Source organism: Protopterus annectens, chromosome 2.part2 (assembly GCF_019279795.1).
Source record: "Protopterus annectens isolate FY-2018-M chromosome 2.part2, PAN1.0, whole genome shotgun sequence".
In the NCBI taxonomy this organism is placed as follows: Eukaryota; Metazoa; Chordata; order Ceratodontiformes; family Protopteridae; genus Protopterus; species Protopterus annectens.
The window spans coordinates 1,079,901,505-1,079,921,971 of record NC_056730.1 but is presented as its reverse complement, the minus strand read 5'-3'; the positions used below and the strand labels follow the sequence as shown (position 1 = coordinate 1,079,921,971).

Sequence of the window (20,467 nt, the reverse complement as noted above, 5' to 3'; positions counted from 1 at the left end):
TGGCCAATTACGCAAATTTTTTGTATGGGTAAAAATTCACTTGGCCGGCAGAAAACAAAACATACTTTCAAGTCCTAATCAAGTGGGGGTCTTTGCCCCACACACACACCATGATGTGGGGGGCTGTGCCTCATAACCCCCTTAACTAAATATACCAACTCCAACATCACTCTAAATCAGGGAAAAGGCCAAATTCCCAATGACGGCCAAGCAAATTTTTTCCCTGTAAAAAAATTTGTGTAATTGGCCATTCACGCTTAGTAGCGTTTGACATTTAGGGATCAATGTTTAGGTGTTCAACAACCTAAACATTTGATGATATAATATAGACTTGACTGTTTCATATGATTATTGGCTGTAGAATGGTATTTTCTTTTTGGACAGATTTTAGATATTTCTGTAAAGCTTTGTTGACTGATAATTGCATTGTTTCTTACTCTCTTATACTATTTAATGTACCACTTCCAGAAGTTATACCTAAAAATCAAATACCTCTATTATGATCAATTTTATCTACTGGTAAAAAAGTTGTCACAAAAAATTGAAAATCTAAATCTTCTCTCTTATTTAATCCTGAATTCATTCATCTAGCCAAATCAATATGTAACAGTGAAATCTCTTCTATAAAAATGAGAACAAATAATATAGCTTGTAAGTTAATTTCTTGGAAGAAATTGCTAAATTTGTTACAGAAATACTAAATGTTTTTTCCTACTTTGCATGTATATTGTTATGGGCATTGTATATAGTTGTTTCTTAGATGTTTTTTGTAAATATTTTATTGGATTATTGTTTTGTTAAAATAAATAAAAACATTTTTGAAAAAAAAGAAAATGAGCTGACAGAAAGGAAGTTAAGGTAAATGTAGAATTGTTCCTCTCCCCACACACACACATTCCCATACCCTCTACTGCTTTCCATATGTAAGTGACAAGGTAAAGATTTTGCTTAACTTTTAAAATAGTTAATAGATTTTCTAAGGGAACAACAAAGGGTTAGCAAATACTTTGTCGTTCTTTGGTGGGTTACTAAAATGCTTCTTTAACTTTATACAGAATTTTTTTTCTTTTATTGTGTAGTTAATGGAAGTTGCTTGCTTCTTATTTGTACTTTAAACCACTTGTGATGCAATATGCAAACTATCTGCTCATTTCAGTTATTTCTCTGGCATGATCTAAAATGCATTAAGCCACTTTGAAAAGGTGTATTCAAAATAGTAACGTTGTTTCATCTGCCTTGTCATTTAAATATTCACTCATTTAAAGTTATACCTGTTGAAAACACCAAAAATAGTGAAGGCAAAAAAGCTAAAGCAGATTCTAGCGTGTCTGTGGAAGATCTAGATGTAGTACCTATTATAGGATCTCTGGGGAAAAATTTACATGACTTTGAAAAGATAAAATCCACTTTATGAGACTTACCCAAAAGACTAGAGGTAACAGGAGAAATAGTCTTGCTTGATGACTTTAACAAGAAAAAAAAATACTTCAGAGTAAGTACATATTAGGACAGAGTGTTAAATCTGGATCTTCATGATGAAAGGAATAATTTATTAATTGAAAACTTGTTTGAGTGATTAAGGACAATATTTAAAAACAAATATTAAATCATTAGTATTTTTTAAGATCAAAGTTCTACACAACATATAATTCAAACTGCTCATCATGTTCCAAAGTCTGTTACGGGCACTTATTTGTTATATATGTTGTTTTTAGGGGGGGGGTTTGAATTATCAGGATACTTTCATTTTAAATGTGACAAAATCACAGCCAGAGCTCATGTGAAAGAGCATTCATTTATTTTTCACTAGACCTATGTCACTCACTTCCATATAGGCACATTTGTTAGTAACAACAAGAATATACTTTTAAATTACACATGTTTTGTAGTTTCCAGATCAGATTTCCCTTCCTGCTGTTTTGATTTTATATTTATCATAATTAAGTAATCTACTGATTCTTCTCATGTAGCTGATAAAGCTTGAAACAATATTGTTTTTCAGATATTGTTAACCGATAGACTGTTTTTATCACTTTTTATGATGAGGCTTGCAGGTGTTTCTGGTTAGCGGGTCTAGAGTAAATATTTTTATATCCATTTTTATTTTAGATACATTTTGGTTGTATATTGCTCACTGTTGTACAGGAAGCAGATACAAATGAGCACATTTAGAAATTCTAAAGTGCTTGATTAATTTTAGCATTCAACTCATCTATGCTATGCTTTATTGGTTCCTCTACAATTGGCCATCAGCTACACAATGTGCCTTTCCTCCTACACTGGGTCTACTGAAACTGACTTGGCCTCTCCCCAGACTGACTCTGATCTGGGGCAGCCTCATTCTGGTGTCAAGGGAGTGTTTTCTCTTTAGGACCTAATCCCTGCCCCAACACAGTTTAAAGGGATGGCATACAAGCGGCTGGTAGTATATCATCCATGCCTCCATGTGCAGCTCAGCCAATGCCCTGCACTACCCCTCCACCAACAAGTAGACAGCAATACCCAAACATGCCCACTCATCCCCAACCACCATCATGAATCAGCTGCAGAGGTGTTCCCGAGCATACTATCCCCCCATGATGAACTCTGAATTTAGTGTCAAGTGCCCACGCCACTAACTGAACTCAGGCTTTCTCGGCCATAATCAGGCTTTATCCTTCTGCATCACCAGACAGTATCTGTATTACAGACTTGAAGTATTTCAGGCAGGAATTGTATGTTAAGAACCTCTATATGGCTACAATGCATTGTGTAGCAAATTCTTAAACAGATAGTTACATTTATACAGTTGACTCATTCCTTTTAGTTACAAATAGTCTCCTCTAATTTAATGTATTAGATTTCCATACATATTTTGTAAAAAAAATCACACATGTATTTAGCTATGTTAAAGGATTCATTTTTATTACTAGAACACATCATCTTTTATTGAACAGATTTATACATCTTTACTGTCAAAAGAGTATAGCTTGTATGCAAGTTGATACCTGTTTAAGTTGTGCTATTTCTTCAAATTAATTAACTGTTTTGTACATTAGAGTTTATAAAGAAATTTGGGACTACAGTTATTTTTTTAAACTTTTAATGGTTTTAATGGTTAGCCTAACAGCTTAGTGCAGAAGACCAAGTTCTAGAACTGTTATTGAACTTCATCTTATGGTCCTGGGTTTGATTCTCTCAGTCTCTCTTTGCCTACTGTTTCCTTCTGAGCAAACAACGTGTTCAGATAGTACTCCCATGTCATTCATGAAAAGAGGCTGCTGTGACTGCTGGCATTACTTAATTAACAAGTAAGAAAAATACAAATAAAATAATTTTCCTTTATTTTTATGTCAGTCAATAGTGTAGATGTTATTTTTAGCAATAAATGATAAACAATGTTATTACAAAACCATTTTTATCAAAAATAATTAGGGAAAGATATTCTTCTTGCTGAAATGTATATTTTTACGGTGTTCATTTTTGAACTATGCAGTAAGACACTGTGGCTAACAATATATGCAATATATGTAAGATGAGATGCTTGCTTGTGTTGGCTTGGCTCCAATCAGCAGAACCAGCTTTTGCTGCTCTGTTATGTATGCAAAATAGCTAGTGTATAAATACAATATGAAAAGGTTTGAAACATATAAGTTAGCTGGACTTGAGTCTCATTACATTCACAAATGATGTCTTTTCAGTCTGAACTTATTTTTTAGCAATGAGAGAAATTCTCTGAGGCCATTAATCCTGCTTTGTCTGGAATATTATTTAAACTAACAATAATATTCCTGTCAACTTTGTGTTTTAAACAGTGTTATTTAGTAGCCTTTTTAAAGATTAACTAAGACCCACACTAGGATACTTTTATTATGATTATTAATTTTAAGGGGAAAACTACTTTTATATTGAAATTGATATTTTTAACATAGCAGAGCCAAACAAAAGTTTATATTATTTTTTTTCTAAAGTAAATATAACTACCTATTTATAGTGAGATTTTAAAATAAGAACACAGGATTGCTAGCTACATGTTTTTATTTGGTAAAGATCTGAAGTCAAGTAGCACACGAAGTGGTCACTTTGGATCCTTTCTTGGAAAGTTATAAGTTAATTTATTCAGACAGTTTTAGTATAGTAGTGTACGATAAATGTGTAGTGCTTGGTTCTTTCTTTGTACTGTTTAGATCCACTATAAAACATTTTTAGTGGATCAGGTAAGACCAAGGGGAACCTTTGTGTGGTCAAAGTATATATTTTTAGTTATTCTTTTACTATGGAGTACATTTCTCATATTTTAAAACAAATTTCACATTATATAATTCACATATGGTAGATTGTAGATTGCAGTTTGCTTTATAATTTATTCCATTGTATGGATACATTTTCTTACTAGCTTGATGTGTTTTAACTTACGTGATGTTAAACCGTTAAATTCTGTCTTGCTGACTTGGTGTGAATATTATTTATATTACTGGTATATATGTTTGGAAAATCTGTTAATGAAAAGATAATTATAAAACAAATTTTAGAAAATAACTTTAACCTGTCATGACCATTTTAGCTAGTCATCCTTACCCACTAGCCACAAAGACTGCTTCCATAAATACTTCTGCTACTGAAATCTTGAGGCTGTTTTGACTCAGGAAAAATGACTGCTGGCTTTTGAACCACACAATATGATTCTCACACAGTTTTCAAAAATGACATTCTATTACACAGCAAATGTCATAAAATAATATCTATATCACTTGAGCCGATGAGCAAATAGCTTTTGCATGCAGGTTTCTCCATTGGAAATTGTCCCAGTTGCAGCAGAATTTGGTATTATTTCATTCATTCTCGCACTGATCAACATCTCCTAGAAATAAACCAGTCTTAGTACTACTCACGCATTCCTTCCTTTCCATATGACCTTTTGTGACCTAAGTTCATGCTGAACCCAGACACATGGCGCTGCAGACAGAACTTTTTCTGAGTTAGGTAGCATGCATTTCTAAAAGCACTTGGTTTTTAACTGAGCATGCTTTTAAATTTTACCAGACATTTCCAGCAAATAACATTCACTCATACAATTAAAAATAAATTTTATTGGAGATGCATTGCACAGCTAAAACCTGATGTTTGATGTTTGAAGGTCAGTTACTGCATGCAGTAATCATCTGATTGTTTGCATTTCAATGCCTGAACAGTATGTAGTGCTGGAGGACAGCTCGTGTGCTTTATAGTTTAATTCCAGTTGAAGGAAAAAAAATAAATTAATGTGGTGTTGTTCATCTATCATCTGGGCGATCATCTGGCTGCACTCACTGGCTTACTCAGTGGTGGTGGATCCACACTCTCTATAAATGAGGGGTACATGTGATGGGAATTCAGGTAGTTGTGAGGCAAGACAAATGGTGGACGAGAAGCATCAGGGTGTCCTGAATTCCATGCAGAAGCCTGTGAACAAAATGACTACATGAGTGCATGTCATAGTCCCATACAGTTTCCCACATTTTTTTCACTTTCTGTAATATATGAACAGTGTTGTGCTAGTTACTTATAAAAGTAATAAGTTACTATCAATAGTTACTTTTAAGTGAAAGTGATATATTACTATTACTTATTACTTTTCTAAAAAAGCAATGTATTACTATTACTAGCTAATAACTAAAGTAACTAGTTACTTTTAAATAAGTATAGCTTATCAATTTTTATATTCACATTTACTCAAACAATACTTATGTGTGCGAAATACATGCATACTGCACATGAATACGAGTGTATTAAAGGTGTATACACAGTGTTACAATAATGATGAATAGCAATTTACAGTTTACAAAGTCCAACAGACAAGTCTTTATAGTTAGAGTCACAATTTAATAATTAAATCAAAGTACACACAGCCAGCAACACAAGACCCATAACAAGTTACAACTCATCACATTTTCAACAACATACATTAGGCTAACCTGCTAAAACTAATGCTAAGAATGAAAAAATGCTTACAGAAAATGTCATCCGGTTCTAACAAGACTGTTAACACAACAGAGTCAACCAAAATATCACTTTATATAATTATTCATAATGAATACACAGTGAACAAGTGGAGATCATGGGGGAGCGAAGTCCTGTCCTAACAAATGACAGGTGTAGGGCAGAGCAGTATTCTTGATGTGACACCAAAAATTAGTATGTGTTTGTTTGTGTATGTGTGCTTGCCTACACACACACACACACACACACACACACACACACACACACACACACACACACACACACACACACACACACACACACGCACACACGCACACACACACACACATGCACACACACACACACACACACACATGTATAGCTAGTTTTAATCTGTTTTGCATAATTAGGTTGAACTATAATTTTCATTGAAATATAATAGCACTGAAAAGAAATGTTATCTTACGCAAGTTTCTGTCATTTCTGAAAAGAAATTATGCTGCCCAAAGTGAATAGTGTCATAGAACTTACAGGAAACTTATACTGATGGTACATTGAAGTGAAACATACATGGTACATAAGTGGAATTCACATTAAGCAGTTAATTTATTATACATCTTAACAGTTGGCAGTCAATTAAATTAAGGTAATTTGAAATAAGGTGGTGGTGCCTTCATGAAAAGTTAAAATTGGAAAGTAATTTGCTAGAAAACTGAGAAAGCAGTGACACCCTGTCTCTCCATCAGACTCTACTCCAACACAGGATAAACAAATTCAGAATCTGTGTGTGTGTGTGTGTGTGTGTGTGTGTGTGTGTGTGTGTGTGTGTGTGTGTGTGTGTGTGTGTGTGTCTGCGTGTGTTGGCAGAAATAGGTTTTCCTTGTATTTCCTCTTCAAAGGATGTAGACACTCTAAAAATATCACAGATTATTAAAGTAAAGCAACGTGAAGAATGTTTCCCTAGACAAGAAGACTGTTAGATTCTTCAAGGTGTAATGTGCAGATAGGTAGTAGTACTAAATCATCTGCTGGTTACTTGTATTTAATTTTGTTTACACTTCGAATTTTCATGAAACAAAAACACAAAGCTATCAAATGATATGACCCTAAACTTCAGATATTCAGAAGACATATAGTTAAGCATCAAGTGCTAACATGCATATTGTAACAATTCCCTTCTGAGGCACCATTTCAGTGCAAAATCTTAATTTCAATCCTCCTCAAATACAACTTTAAAGTTACACTTAAGATACAAAGCTCCTCAAACAATCACAATGACCCTAACCTGCTTGCAGTCAGTATTCTCATGACTACCTCCTACCACATTCACCTTTCAGTTGCCTACGGGTGGTAGGCAAGTGGGGTGCACTTGCTCACCATGACAAATTCAAACAACTCATAAATATAATAATTCAACAGCCAACCCCTATCAAAATTATTAATATTCTTGGGACTTTAAATTTAATTTGGTTTCTCCCTCTAACACACGTCCATGATTTCCTCACAAATCAAAACGTCATGTAATTACTGAAAGACTCCACTGGGCACATATCTAAATCAGGTAAACAAATCCTTCTTGAACTCATCATTAGTAATAATCCCAACCATATGCCATCAGTCTGTCTTCTCCACCCCTTCTAGTCAGCATTCCCCGAAAACATTTAACCTAAACATCTCTTGTATGAATCTCCTGGTATTTTCCATTAACGGGGCAACAGCTTTTTTGGCCTTGTTAACGTTTTTCTCATAATGAAAGTTGGGTACTTTTCCATTAAGCACTCTAGCGCTAGCAAATCCTCCCAAACTAATAATCCCTGCTTCTCAGTTCACACCCAAACACAGCTGCCTGTTTATTACTAAAGGTCAGCAGTACTAAATTTGCTGGTTATTTCTGGATCATTCCCTGACTCTGGACTGGAGGTAAAAGGTTGAGAGTGATTATTCTGTGTAAACAGTAAGACCAGCTCACCATTACACTGCTATAACTATACAGTTAATAGTTAAATAAACAGGTTTCTGATGAGGAACTGATTCTGAGACAGATTTATTGCTAAGTTTAAAGTAGATGAAATTTCGGCATCATACCTCTTAACCGTACTTTGTTTCTTAGCATACTTTACTTGTCTTCACAGAAAGTTCCTGCTCTTTTCTAAATAATGATTTGTCGTACATTAAGTAAGAATCATTGGTAAACCATGGCTTGGCAACAATAAGATATTGTACACATGTGATAGGATGCTTTAACAGTCCATGTTATAGTGCCCTAACCCCTCAAGTGAAGAGAAAATAAAAAACTTTTTTTTTTAAATTATACCAGGATGATCAGTACAGAAAGAAAATACAGGAATTGCAGTTTGATCACGTTCCATATGGCTGCCTCCTTCCCATATGGAGGACAAACACTAGTGGGGTAATTTAAGTATACAGGATATGGGGCACAGGGGGAAGTGGTTTAAATGATCCATGATCTTTCTCTTGTTCTTCAGGTTGGGATGGCAGCCCAAAGAGATTATACTGATTCAGAAGGTAGTAAGGAGCTGCCCTTTGATGTTGTTTAGGAAGGGTTACATGTGGAGCTAATCATATTTCCTAAGCAGCAGCCATAAGCATCTGCAGAATCGTACTCAAATTTCTTAGCAATTCAATGACTTGGGTCAGTTTATGTATTCTGTCTTTAAGTAAGATATTTGAAATGTCCTAAGTCATATCTTCAGTTTGTCTAAGTCCTTTTTGTACTGCACCATATGAGCTTAAAATGATGGCTCTTATGCCTAAAGTGACAGAAGTGTACAGTTTCTTGCTAAATCTGTCTGAAAGTCTGATCTCCCTAACCTTATTTATAGAGTTGCAAGACTTTCCATTGTTATAGATTCCCAAAGATGTTTCGGCAGCAGGAACTATGGCCAGTCTCTTCTACAAATGTTGCACTTGTTCTTTTATCAAATAAAATCTGTTTGGTTGCTTGGAGGCTATGAGCTGGGAATCTGGTTGCAAGAAAGCACTGCAGAATATATACATACATACATACATACCCTAAGACCTAAAGGACAAGGGGAATAACAGAGGCATAAGCTGCAACTTCCAAGATGTCAACGTATCTGTTTTTGTGAGGGGACATTTTATGGACTCCCTATTTAAAATTCACCTCCACCAGTTTAAATACATCTCCATTTAGAACTATGTTATACTACATTTGGGAAAGTGAACTTTGAGAACTGCGGTTAATTAGTTAAGCGCAGGGAAAATCATTAAAAAAATGTAACTCTACTAAGGCCAAAAAAGCTGTTGCCCCGTTAACAGAAAAGTACCATCCTCCCTCCAGGCTGCTTACCTTTTGACCAATACTCCTCAAATCATAGCTGTAATAAAACATGAACTTTCAAATACTTACTGGTCTCATTCTAAATTATTCAAACTCATATAATGTTGCTACCATGTATTCAAAAACAATTTAGATCCAACAATAGCTGAACTCTTGGCTCCATGCACACACGGGTGAAGTAATGTTACATTAATGTTAAACATCCAAGGGTGGACGTGGACGTCAACAGTCTGTGTGACAATGCAGAGACATGATGTGAATGGATGGGAAAAGTGCCACAAATGCACAGACGTGATGTGAATGGATAGGAAAAGTGCCGCCCTACCTGATTAAGCAAAACTAAGTAACGCAAAAAGTAATGCACACTTGCATTACTAGTTACTAAAAAAAGTAATTTATTACTATTACTGCATTACTATATTGAAAAGTAATGGCTAATATTACTAGTTAGTAAAAAATGTAATATGTTACAGTAACGTGTTACTTTTGTAATGCGTTACTCCCATTAATGTATATGAATCAGGCTGCACTGAATATGCATATCTGAACTGACGTCATCATTACAGAAGAAGTCAGACACCTATGAACATTTACTGTCTCTCTTAAACAGAGCTACAGAAAATAGTAGTTCTCATTGCTGAAGAAAATATAAAGACTTATATTGTAAATGTACACATTTAGTAGTTGCCTGTGCATGAATACATGATCCCAGAAGCTGCGCTATTTATACTGTGCTATCATTTGTCTATATTCTCTAACCACACTGCTATCAGAATTCAGAACACCAGCGAACTCTTGAGTTAAATCTCTGCTCTGTAGTTAAAAAACTAGCTCCGGTAGTATGTTATAGGGACAGATGATTACTCAAAGCTGCAATGTTTTACTTCTCATTGGAAAGAATATAAAAATGACTTACCAGTGGTGGGTATTTGTACAATCCTGCATTGCTGGGATCAATGGGCAAAAAGCTTTGCATGTCAGCATCTCTAGAGTTAACAAGCCGAATGAACAACTCTGTATTTTCTAGCTGTGGAGTGTAAAAAAAGCATACCTCAGTTATATACACAAATTATGTTTCTAGGCTGTAGCAGGCATTGATGTCAATTGTGAATTAATATGTGAAGCCTGCATAAAGCAATATCGCTCTAGGAATATTAAGAAGAAAAACAGATACCTTTATTTAGACCTGTGCCTATAGCCCTATTTTAGATAATTATGGTGTGGCCTTATGGAGAGGCCTTACAGGTGCTTTCTTGATTCACAGTGAAGGAATTCATGCATAATGTTATGGCATATAAGATGTGGAAAGCAATTAAAGTCACATGACAGAAACTCCTGAGTACAGACACTACAAAACCGTAACAACTTCCTACCCGTCTGATCAACATTATGGCTGTAAGCAGAGACAGTTTTTTGAGCTCTGCCTCAATATAGCCTTTAGTCCAACCATTGCCAATGTGTCATCAGTTCAGAGGCATAGAGGAAATCTAGCTTCTAATGCACTGGAAATACAATTTTGTAAGTATGTTCTGTCGTATGTTAAACAAGAATGAATGGTTCAGCTGACAGGCCATTTTCTCTTGAAAGGGGTATAACTTGCTGTGATGTAGTGTTACTAGACAGAATAAGCCATACTGTAATAAAAAAACACACATAACTCTGGTAAAAGCATCATAGCATTGTGTATTATAGCCAGCATTGAAGTTAATTCTCAAGGAAGCTATACAATAAAGTAATGTATGGCACGCTACAATGTGTGGAAGAATTTTTCTCCTCATTAAAATTAAGCAGATTAATAGGCTGATATAGGATGACTTCTGCTGTTTTATATAATTGCTGTAGGATGTTTGAAAATCAGGGCATGCATGAGACACCCAGAAGGAATGGCAGTGACCAGAGCAGAAAGCTCCATAAGAAGCATGCCATCCTTTCTTTAACATCATAAATTATAAAGCAAACAGTCATCAATGTCATTTGTTGGCTTGCATTGAAACATTAACAGTTAAAGATATTTTTATTAAAAATAATTGCAGTCAAACAACATACAGAATTTTAGTCATGATAAAAAGTTATGATTCTTTAAGAACTACAGATTATAGGAAACCAACATATACTCTTGGATTCAAAAACAACCCCATTGTTGGATATAAGACCTATGACCAAAATAGACTGTTTCTAAGACCCAGGAAAATGCTGTTCAGAGATATCTTATCTGCAATTTGGAAAGATCTCATTATTAGACTAATGTGCATGTCTCAGAAGCAGCCATAACTGCTGTTTAGTACAAATCAGCACTTTTCCGTGGTAAGCACCTCATGCAGTCCACGTATCAAGTTGGTACAAGCACCCTTCCAGTCACACTCACACACAAATGCACACATTCAAACACACACACACACACACACACACACACACACACACACACACACACACACACACACACACACGCACACACACACACACACACACACACACACGCGCACACATTCAAACACACACACATTCAAACACACGCACACAGACACACACATATACACACACACCTTTTACTGTACCAAAGTTGACAGAATATCACAGAAATAGCTTCTTAGTTTTGTCCCTGCCTTCATAAATCACAAATTATTATAGTCAGTCAATTATGCCAGACATTAGAGTTTCATTTTTCTTTTTGTTCATAAAGTACATCATGATGTTAGACCTATTGTTCTATTAACTATTATAAGTGACTCCAAGAAATAGTTTAAAACATTTCCCTGGTATCACCTTGTAGTCCTTCCAACTTTGTCCTGGAGGCTAAGTAAGGCTGTATACAGGTATGGGAGCCCCCACCCCCAAGCCCACACAAACAGACACAACTCCATCTTTCTCAACTGCCCCTGATTTTACAGAACACTCCTGATGTTGCCTCTTATACATGCTCTGTCATAACACATGGTTCATTGTAGCCAGTGACTAGTGCCAGACATTAGAGTTCCATACTTCTTATAGCTTAAAAAGTACAGCATGACCCAAAACCTACTCATTTACTGTCAAGGGTTAAGGGTGTAGTTTAACAAGCTATACCCTGTGTCAATCGTGCAGAGTTTGAAACTGCCCTCCCCTTTAACTTTTTTTCTGTGACTTAAAGTAATAGTAAAAAGTATCCATGGTTCTAGAGGCTGCACAGAAGACTAATGCTCTACATTGTTAAGAACTTAATTCATGTGCCAAAGGTGCAGATTTCAAAGCTTTTACTTTTACTTAGTGTCCGCCCCCTTCCCCATATGTCTTTCATGCTGAAAAATTGTTGCTTTAATTACTTTTCAGATCATGTTATACCATCCCTGGTGTCTAGTGTCCCTTTCAATATTGCAAGACTTGGTGTAGTGGTATGTTGCTGTGACTGTAGTGTACAGCATCCTGGGTTCGAGGCTTGTTAGTTTAGGGGAGTTTACAAGTATGACAGCCCTACCCACAAGCACATACATTGACACATTCATGCAAAGCCCCCACAATTACATTCAACCATACACACACACACACACACACACATACACACACACATAAACATATACTCTTACCTGAAACAACTCATCCCCCTGCTTACACTCACACATGCAACTGCACACACAAACATAGACTCATAGGTTTATAGGTTCTTAGTTACTTACTAGGCTATCAATCTGTCAGGATCTTTAGAAACCTAGCCCTGCACTCCCATGAAATTTTTAGTTCTTGTAATTTAATAGGTCCATTTACAGTAGAGACCCAGGGAGAAAAGCTCCACGTACATTAAAACAACACATTACAGCAATATTTATATTATACAAAGTGTAGGAAGTAGTATTTTTTTATACTAGTAGCATCTAGAAAGAAGTGAAAAGAAAAAAAAAACAGTACAGACAATTCCAGTCAGTAAAATATTTACATATGTACATTTTGTTTGCAGTGAGAAACAGACAGATTTTAACAGGTGCATATTTTTCCATGGATAACATTTGGAGGAACCATGTTTACTGGGGCATGTACAAAGAGAGATAGGAGAAAGTTGTAGAGGTACCAGATTTTTGGACTATGTAATACATGGACAGAGCCAAGAACTTGTAAGGTGGGCGTTAAGGAAGTTATTGAATTGAGTGGTATTAGATGCAGAAGTCACAGATAGAGGGAGATTATTCCAAGTTTTAGCTATAATGTGTGAAAAGAGAGCTTTGCTGGCTGTGTTGTTAGCTGAGGTAATAGTGAGGAGTGATTTGTTGTCAGAGTGGAGTGGATGATTTGGAGTGTAGTTGGTCAGTAATTGCCTTAGAGCGGGAATTTTGTCAGGTTGTTTTAGGCTGTTGTATGATATGACAAGTTGGTGATATAGTAGTAACTGTGGCAGTTCAAGCCATTGAAGTTGCTTAAGAGGTATGCAGTGATGGGTTCTAAATGGGGAGTTTTTGGCAAACTTGGCAATTTTGTTATAACAGGACTCAAGTTTGTCTAGGTCAGATTTCCTGACATAAGTGAGAATTGCAGCTGCATACATTAGTGTGGAAAGAAGGTGGGTTTGAGCTAGGATGACTTTAGCCTGATTAGATAGAAAGTTCTTTTGTCTGTATAAGGAACCCATTTTTGTGCACCTTTTTTATAGTTTGAGAGATATGAATGTCAAAGTGGAGGTTGTTGTCTATTTTGACACCAAGGAGCTTGGTGTGGAGAGGAGAAATGACAGTACCATTATTGGAGGAGATAGAGAAGGAGAGTGGAGTGGTTTTTGATTTGTTTGGGGTGAATAGTAGTAGTTTAGTTTGGTTAGGATTTAGGATGAGTTGAATATTAGTGATCCATCTTTCTACTGAGGTGAACGATTACTGGTGAGGTGTTGTAGGGAGGTCAGGGATGGGGCTGAGCATATTATGGTGGAATCATCTGTGTACTGTTTTAGTGAAGCCTGCAGGGTACATGTATGTAGGTTATTGGTGAAAATAGAGAAGAGTAGTGGTCCTAATATGGACCCTTGGGGTACACCAATGGTGGTCGGGAGCAGAGGTGATAAAGCTCCTTGCCACTGGACAGCTTGTTGTCGTTCTGATAGGTAATTGTTAAACCAAGCAATAGTGTTGGGGGTGAAGGCTAAGGAGGTTAGGGTATCTATTAGTATGGAGTGAGGGACCATATCAAATGCTTTGGAGAGGTCGAGGAATATGGCAGATACAAATCTTTTGTTATTCCTATGCTGGTTAACCAGGTCTGTGAAGGAGAGAAGGGTGGTGGTTGTATTGTGGTGTGGGCGGAAACCATGTTGTGTAGGGGAGAGGAGATTGTTTAAGTTTAGGAAATGCATGACTTGAGAGTGTATGCATTTTTCTAGTATCTTTGATAAAGGCGACAGTATGGCAATGGGACGGTAGTTTGAGAAATCATAACACAGTGCATGTTACCCCTGTCCATAATGGACACAGGTGCTAAACCAGGGGTGAATTTGTGGTTTCCCATTCATTCATCCAGATTAAATTTGAATAGCGTAAGAGAGGTACTTTGACTTTTGTGGAACAGAAGATTAATCCAAATAAAAGGTATTCTCTGTGATACATATCACTCTCTCCAACTTGTTCTATTTATGTTGCAGAAGAGATTAAGATATCTTGAGAGGGTGTTTATTCCACCATAGGCCTTGCAAATGTGCAGTAGATCACAGAGGATAGGGTCTGCTGAGGCTCCATAGTTGAGGCACAGATTGTCCCTCAGTAGCCTGTATGATGCTGATGACTTTGAGATGGTCAGTGTATTTTTTTTTTGTGATTTGGGTCCCTGATTTTCTTGCTGCGAAAGCAATGTGGTCATTCACGTTGTGCTGTTTGGACAGGTACACACCAAAAGAGGCATTATATGTAATGATTGGCTTAATAGGTACCAAATGCAGTGTAATTATCATATCCCTGGACCTAGATGCCATACCCTTACTAATAAGCTGTGGAATGGAAAAGAACTTTCTTATAATAGTGTATATATGGTGATTGCAGGACGGTTTGGTGTACACATAGGTTCCAAAAACCCTAATTTCTGATCAATTTTCAGGTGTGTGTTGTCAATATGATAGCTACAAGGGACATCATGCTTGCCAAAGGAGACTATTATACATTTTTTGGCATTTAATTTTTTCCATGATTATGACACAAGCTATTTGTTTGATAAAGGCCCTCTTCGACAATCTTGGTGTCCTCTGGAAAGTATATGATGACACCAACATTTCAGTCATCTGTAAACTTGGTCATCCACAAACCTTTTACATTAGCTTTGATCTCCAAGAAGTAAATGCCAAAGACAGGTGACCCAAGGATTGATCTTGGAGCACCATACTAGTGACAGAGCATCTGGAGGAGGCAGAGGCACCCACCGTAATTTACTGGTTGTATTTGTGAGCTATGTTGCTATCCAACAAGATATATAGGAATTAACATTTAGCTGGGAGAATTAGTCACCCCCATAGAAGCAGTGTTCTTGGCCTTGGTAAGTGCTTTGTGAATATATTCTTGAGAGATTTAAAGGGGGGTGTAGATGGGGGTATGTTCATAGGTGTGTACTAGGCTAATGGCCCTGGAGCCTTTACAAGCCTAGCCCATAGGATTACCCTGGCATCGTGCCACCCGACCTTAGTTCCTAGTGCCTCCGTCGAGTACAGCCACTGGAGGGATCCCCTGGGTGAATTTTCTATTTCTCATCCACTCATCAAGATTTCTCTTGAAGAGGGCCAGTGAGGTGCTCTGTTTGACATTTATGGGAAGTCTATTCCATAGCATGGGCAGTGTCTGGGTTATGAACCTGTCCCTCCAGCATGTTCAGTTGATTGTGGTAATGAGGTTGAGGTCTCTGGGGTATGTGGGGCAGAGGGATTGGGATTTCTTTAGATGTAGCATTTTTAACAGAGTTGGGTCAGACATGGCTTTGTAAGTCAAGCAGAGATCGCCTCTAAGTAGGTGATTTGAGACACAGAATAGTTGGAGTTTTTTGAGTCTGTCCATATAGGACAAGTGTTTAAGGCCTAGGATGCTCTTTGTGAGGTACTTTGTGGCATCTCCAGTTGTTGCAGGTGTCTAATGAGGCGCATGCAAAATGGGGCATTCTACTCGATGATTAGCCTAATGAGGGAAGAGTAGAGGGAGACAATGGCCTCTATCTTCCTGGATGCAGAACCCTTAGTAATGAGATGTGCCACATAGAAGGACTTTCTGACCACAGTGGCAATGTGGTGGTCAAAAGACAGGTTGCTGTCAACCTGTGTTCCCAGATCTCTTTAACGCCTTCTGTGTTCAGTGGGACTACCATCGATGTGGTAATTCATAGGAACTGGGTTTTTCCCAAAGGGGATGACAATACGTTTTTTGTCATTGAGCTTAAGGCCATGGTTCTGACCCCAGTCGTTGGTCTCAGTGAGGCCTTTCTGTAGGCTAACATCACTTAGAGAGTTAATAATAGCTCCCAACTTGCAATCATCTGCAACCTTGTCAGCCAGAGTCCCTTTGTGTTGGCCTGGACTTCTCAGAAGTAGATACCAAAGAGGAGAGGACCCAGGACCGAACCCTATGGGACTCCACTCATGACTGGTCGGCAGTCTGACTTGGAGTCAGCTACTTTGACACTGTGGGTTCTATCTGTGAGCCAGTTTGCAACCCACCTAGTGATATATGGGTTTATGCCTAGCTTAGTGACTTTTTCTATGATTCCTGAGTGGGGAATGGTATCAAAGGCCTTGGCCAGATGAAGGTAGGCTGTATGAACCACCTTGCCTTCATCCACAGCTCTGGTGACTGACTCAAAGAAGTCGACCAGGTTGAGCAGGCATGATCTACCCTTCACAAAACCAACTGTGTGGGATCCAGAGTTTGGAGATTCCCTATATCCTTGTTTATTAGGTACATGATGAAGCGTTCCATAGCTTTGCATATCAGACTCATTAGGCTAATGGAATGAAAGCTCCCTGGGTCTGTAGTCACTCCTACTTTGTGGAGCGGGATGACTGTAGCAGTGAGCCATTTGGTAGGGACAAAGCCTGAGGTGAGGCTGTGATTGAACAGAGCACATAGGTTAGGTGCAAGTTCAGTCTGTAGTTCATGTTGAACACAGCTAGGGATATTGTCAGGTCCCATAGAAGCTGTATTCTTGGACTTGGACAGTGCTGTTTTAACCTGTGCAGCAGTAATACTGGGTGCCCAGCAATCTACTGGTATTGTGATTGGTTCTTGGGGGGGAGACAGGGCTAAAGTTGGCACTGAATCTGTCATCCAGTATATTGGCAATATCTGTTGGCTCGGTATAGGAGGTACCATTGTGCAGTAGTAGCTCAGAGCAAATCAGGGTATTGCCGTGGAGATTCTTTACATAACTATAGAAGGCCTTGTGGTTGTCTTTACTATCTTCTGCAATTCTGTTTTCATAGCTAGCTTTAGAGGATTTGATGAGGGATCTCAACTTTTCATTGAGGCTGATAAGGGAGTTTTTCCAGTCTTGGGACTTCACCTTATTCCGCATCAGTTTCCTCCTGTTGTAGAGGTCATTTATGGCAGGGGACCACCAGATTATCTTCCTTTTTTTGCAGAAGAGCATCTTGGTTCTATTGGGTATGGCGAGATCCATGCATTTGTGTATGTGTCCATACAGTGCTTTGGTGTATGATTCAGCTGTCATGCAACTATTCTCCATTTGCATGGGTGCCGTGAAGTTAGCCACCTCTGTTTTTAGGAGCACAAAGTTAGCTTTGGAGAAGCTTTTCATGGTGGTTACCTTTGCAGGGGGGTGGGAGGGATATAGATTTCCAAGGTGATTAGTTTGTGGTCAGATCTAACCAGGGAGGAGTTGACTACTGGTGTAGAGCAATGGTCACCCATGTTAGTAATGACCAAGTCAAGGATGTTGCTACCTCTAGTGGGGGTAAGAACAAGCTTGTCCAGGGCATTGGAAATAATGAATTCCAGGAAATGTTGGGCAAGTGTATTGGTGCATGAGTAGTTTTCCCAGTTAATGGAGGAGTAGTTGAAGTCACCCAGTATGAGAGTGTTAAGTTGGACTCTAATATTCTCCAGGGTACTTAGGAACGTGGAGTGTGAGTCTTGGGAAATGGTTGGGGACCTATAGCAGGCTACAACCTGAATCACTGCCTTACCCAATGTTAGCTGCACCTGAAGTATCTCTGATGCGTTATGTTGGGCTACCAGTCTGGAGGTGTGTGCATCCTTTATGAATATGGAAACAGCACTGCCTTTGGAGCTTCAGTCCAAGTTTTGGGGCCGAATGGTGTGGAATGAGTTATAGCCTGGTAGTACAGGGGTGCTTTCTGCTGCTTTGAACCAGGTCTCTGTTACAGCACAAATGTCGATGTTCTCCATTTTAAGGAGTGCTTCTAGTGAGTGCATGTTGAGATTTAGACTTCTAGCATTGAGCAACATGACCCTCAGATTGCATTTGTTTGTAGCTGTTACGGTGGTAATTTGGTGTTTGGAACACCACCTAAAAAAGGTACTATAGGAGTGGCAAGAGCCTTGGCCAGTATCTGGAAGCCCAGGGGTGACACATTCAGGCCATCTCTGACAAAGCATCGAGGTCTGTCAATCATGTCATCCCAGGCAGACAGACACTGGATCCCCTTAGAATGACACCAGAAACTTAGCCAATTATTGAAATCAGTCATTTTCTGCTTGTACTGTGGTATCATTCTGGGCGATGGTAGGATGCTGCTCAGGGCTAGGGTCATACCCACCTGGGCTACATAATCCAAGAGCTCCTCCATGTCTCTTTTCATGTAGTCCAGGGAGGTACATCTCAGGTCATTCACACCCACATGTACAATGACAGAGTCATATTTGTACCTGTTGTTGAGGGACATGAGTGCGTGTAATATGTGGCAGATCCTGGCATCTGACAGGCAGCCAACTGCTACTTTCTCTTTATTCAGCCTAGTGAGTTGGAGATCAGTGTGCCTCACTATCGAGTCACCTATGACTAGTGTGCTAGGCATGCTGTTTTGCCTTAAGGGCTTTGGTTGAGTGGTACACTGTTTAGGAGAGTTATGTGTCTCGTGGTTAGTGTTGTGTTGTGGTGGCTGAGTGCGTTTCTGCCTTTGAGGTCTCTGCTGTTTGGGTAGATTTTTATTGTGAGCCTTCATGAAGGTGGTTGTGTGATTTGTGTTTTTATGTGACGGCAGTGTTGGTGTGTGTTCTGGAGGGCTATGTGTTCCATATGGTGTGGTGCAAGTGTTGAACTTCTCCTCTTGACCAGCTATTCCGGTCTTGGCTGGAGAATGCGTGGCTTCCAATTTGGATATATAAGTGCATCTCTCGCAAGTCTGCATGTTGGGAGGTAAGAGAAGAGGGTTGTCAGTGTACATGATGCAGTTGCTACATTGTCTCAGGATGAAACCAAGTAAAAAACTCCCAATGAAGTAATAAACTGATAACTATAAAAATAAAAAACAGAATGACCCAAACACGGGCAGACAACTCCAATTCAATGACACAATGTATTGTACAATAATACAGACAGTAAATCCCATAAACTAATCACTTTCACCATAAAAGAATGGCTTTTTCAGAGTTAAAATGGGATAAATGTATCCAAACTTAAATAGTTAATGTCCTCAGAACTAGCCAACCAAATGAGATGACATCATGTTCAATTGATTTAAAAAGACATAAATACATAAAACTTTGAATATAAAATATGCTTCCTCTTCACCCAATAAAACAAATAATTAATATAAAACATACTAAATCCAGACAATAAATAAAAATGTGTGACACAAGATTAATAATATAATACATCACAATACCTATATACCCAAAGCTATTTCTTTCAGAATTGGTAGAACTGCAATGCTATCGTTTAAACCCGGGGGGGGGGTGGCATATAACCTGAGCTGCCATTTGATTTCCATATTCTCAGCTTTTAGTTTTAAATCATCCCCTCTTTTGTTTGATAGTACCTGTCTATCACAAAAAAATTAATTTGTTAAAACTGGTACATTTAGTACTGTGAATATATACAGCATTATGCAAAGTTTTAGTTTTGATTGCCCTAACATGTTCTGCTATTCTATCCCTTAATCTGCATACAGTTTTGTACACATAAAAACCTCTACAGTTGGTGCATGTAGCCACATATACTAACATAGTGGTATTACAACTGTACCTACCAGGGCAAGCTAAAGTGCGATCATATCCATGGAAAGAAACATAGGGACCATCGATAATA

General features: G+C 38.0%; 1 protein-coding gene across 1 annotated transcript in view; it reads right to left on the bottom strand.

Moving 5' to 3' along the window:
• Positions 1-2,991: 2,991 nt before the first annotated feature.
• Positions 2,992-20,467, bottom strand: part of LOC122795878 (coiled-coil domain-containing protein 17-like) — a 748,474-nt gene continuing 730,998 nt past the window's right edge. Inside the window, exons 12-13 of the mRNA XM_044064297.1 lie at positions 10,176-10,286; positions 2,992-5,421 (exon numbers count right to left, since the gene is read on the bottom strand). Coding sequence (XP_043920232.1) covers positions 5,272-5,421; positions 10,176-10,286 — 261 coding nt within the window. The 3' untranslated portion in view covers positions 2,992-5,271. The remainder of the gene's footprint in view (positions 5,422-10,175; positions 10,287-20,467) is intronic.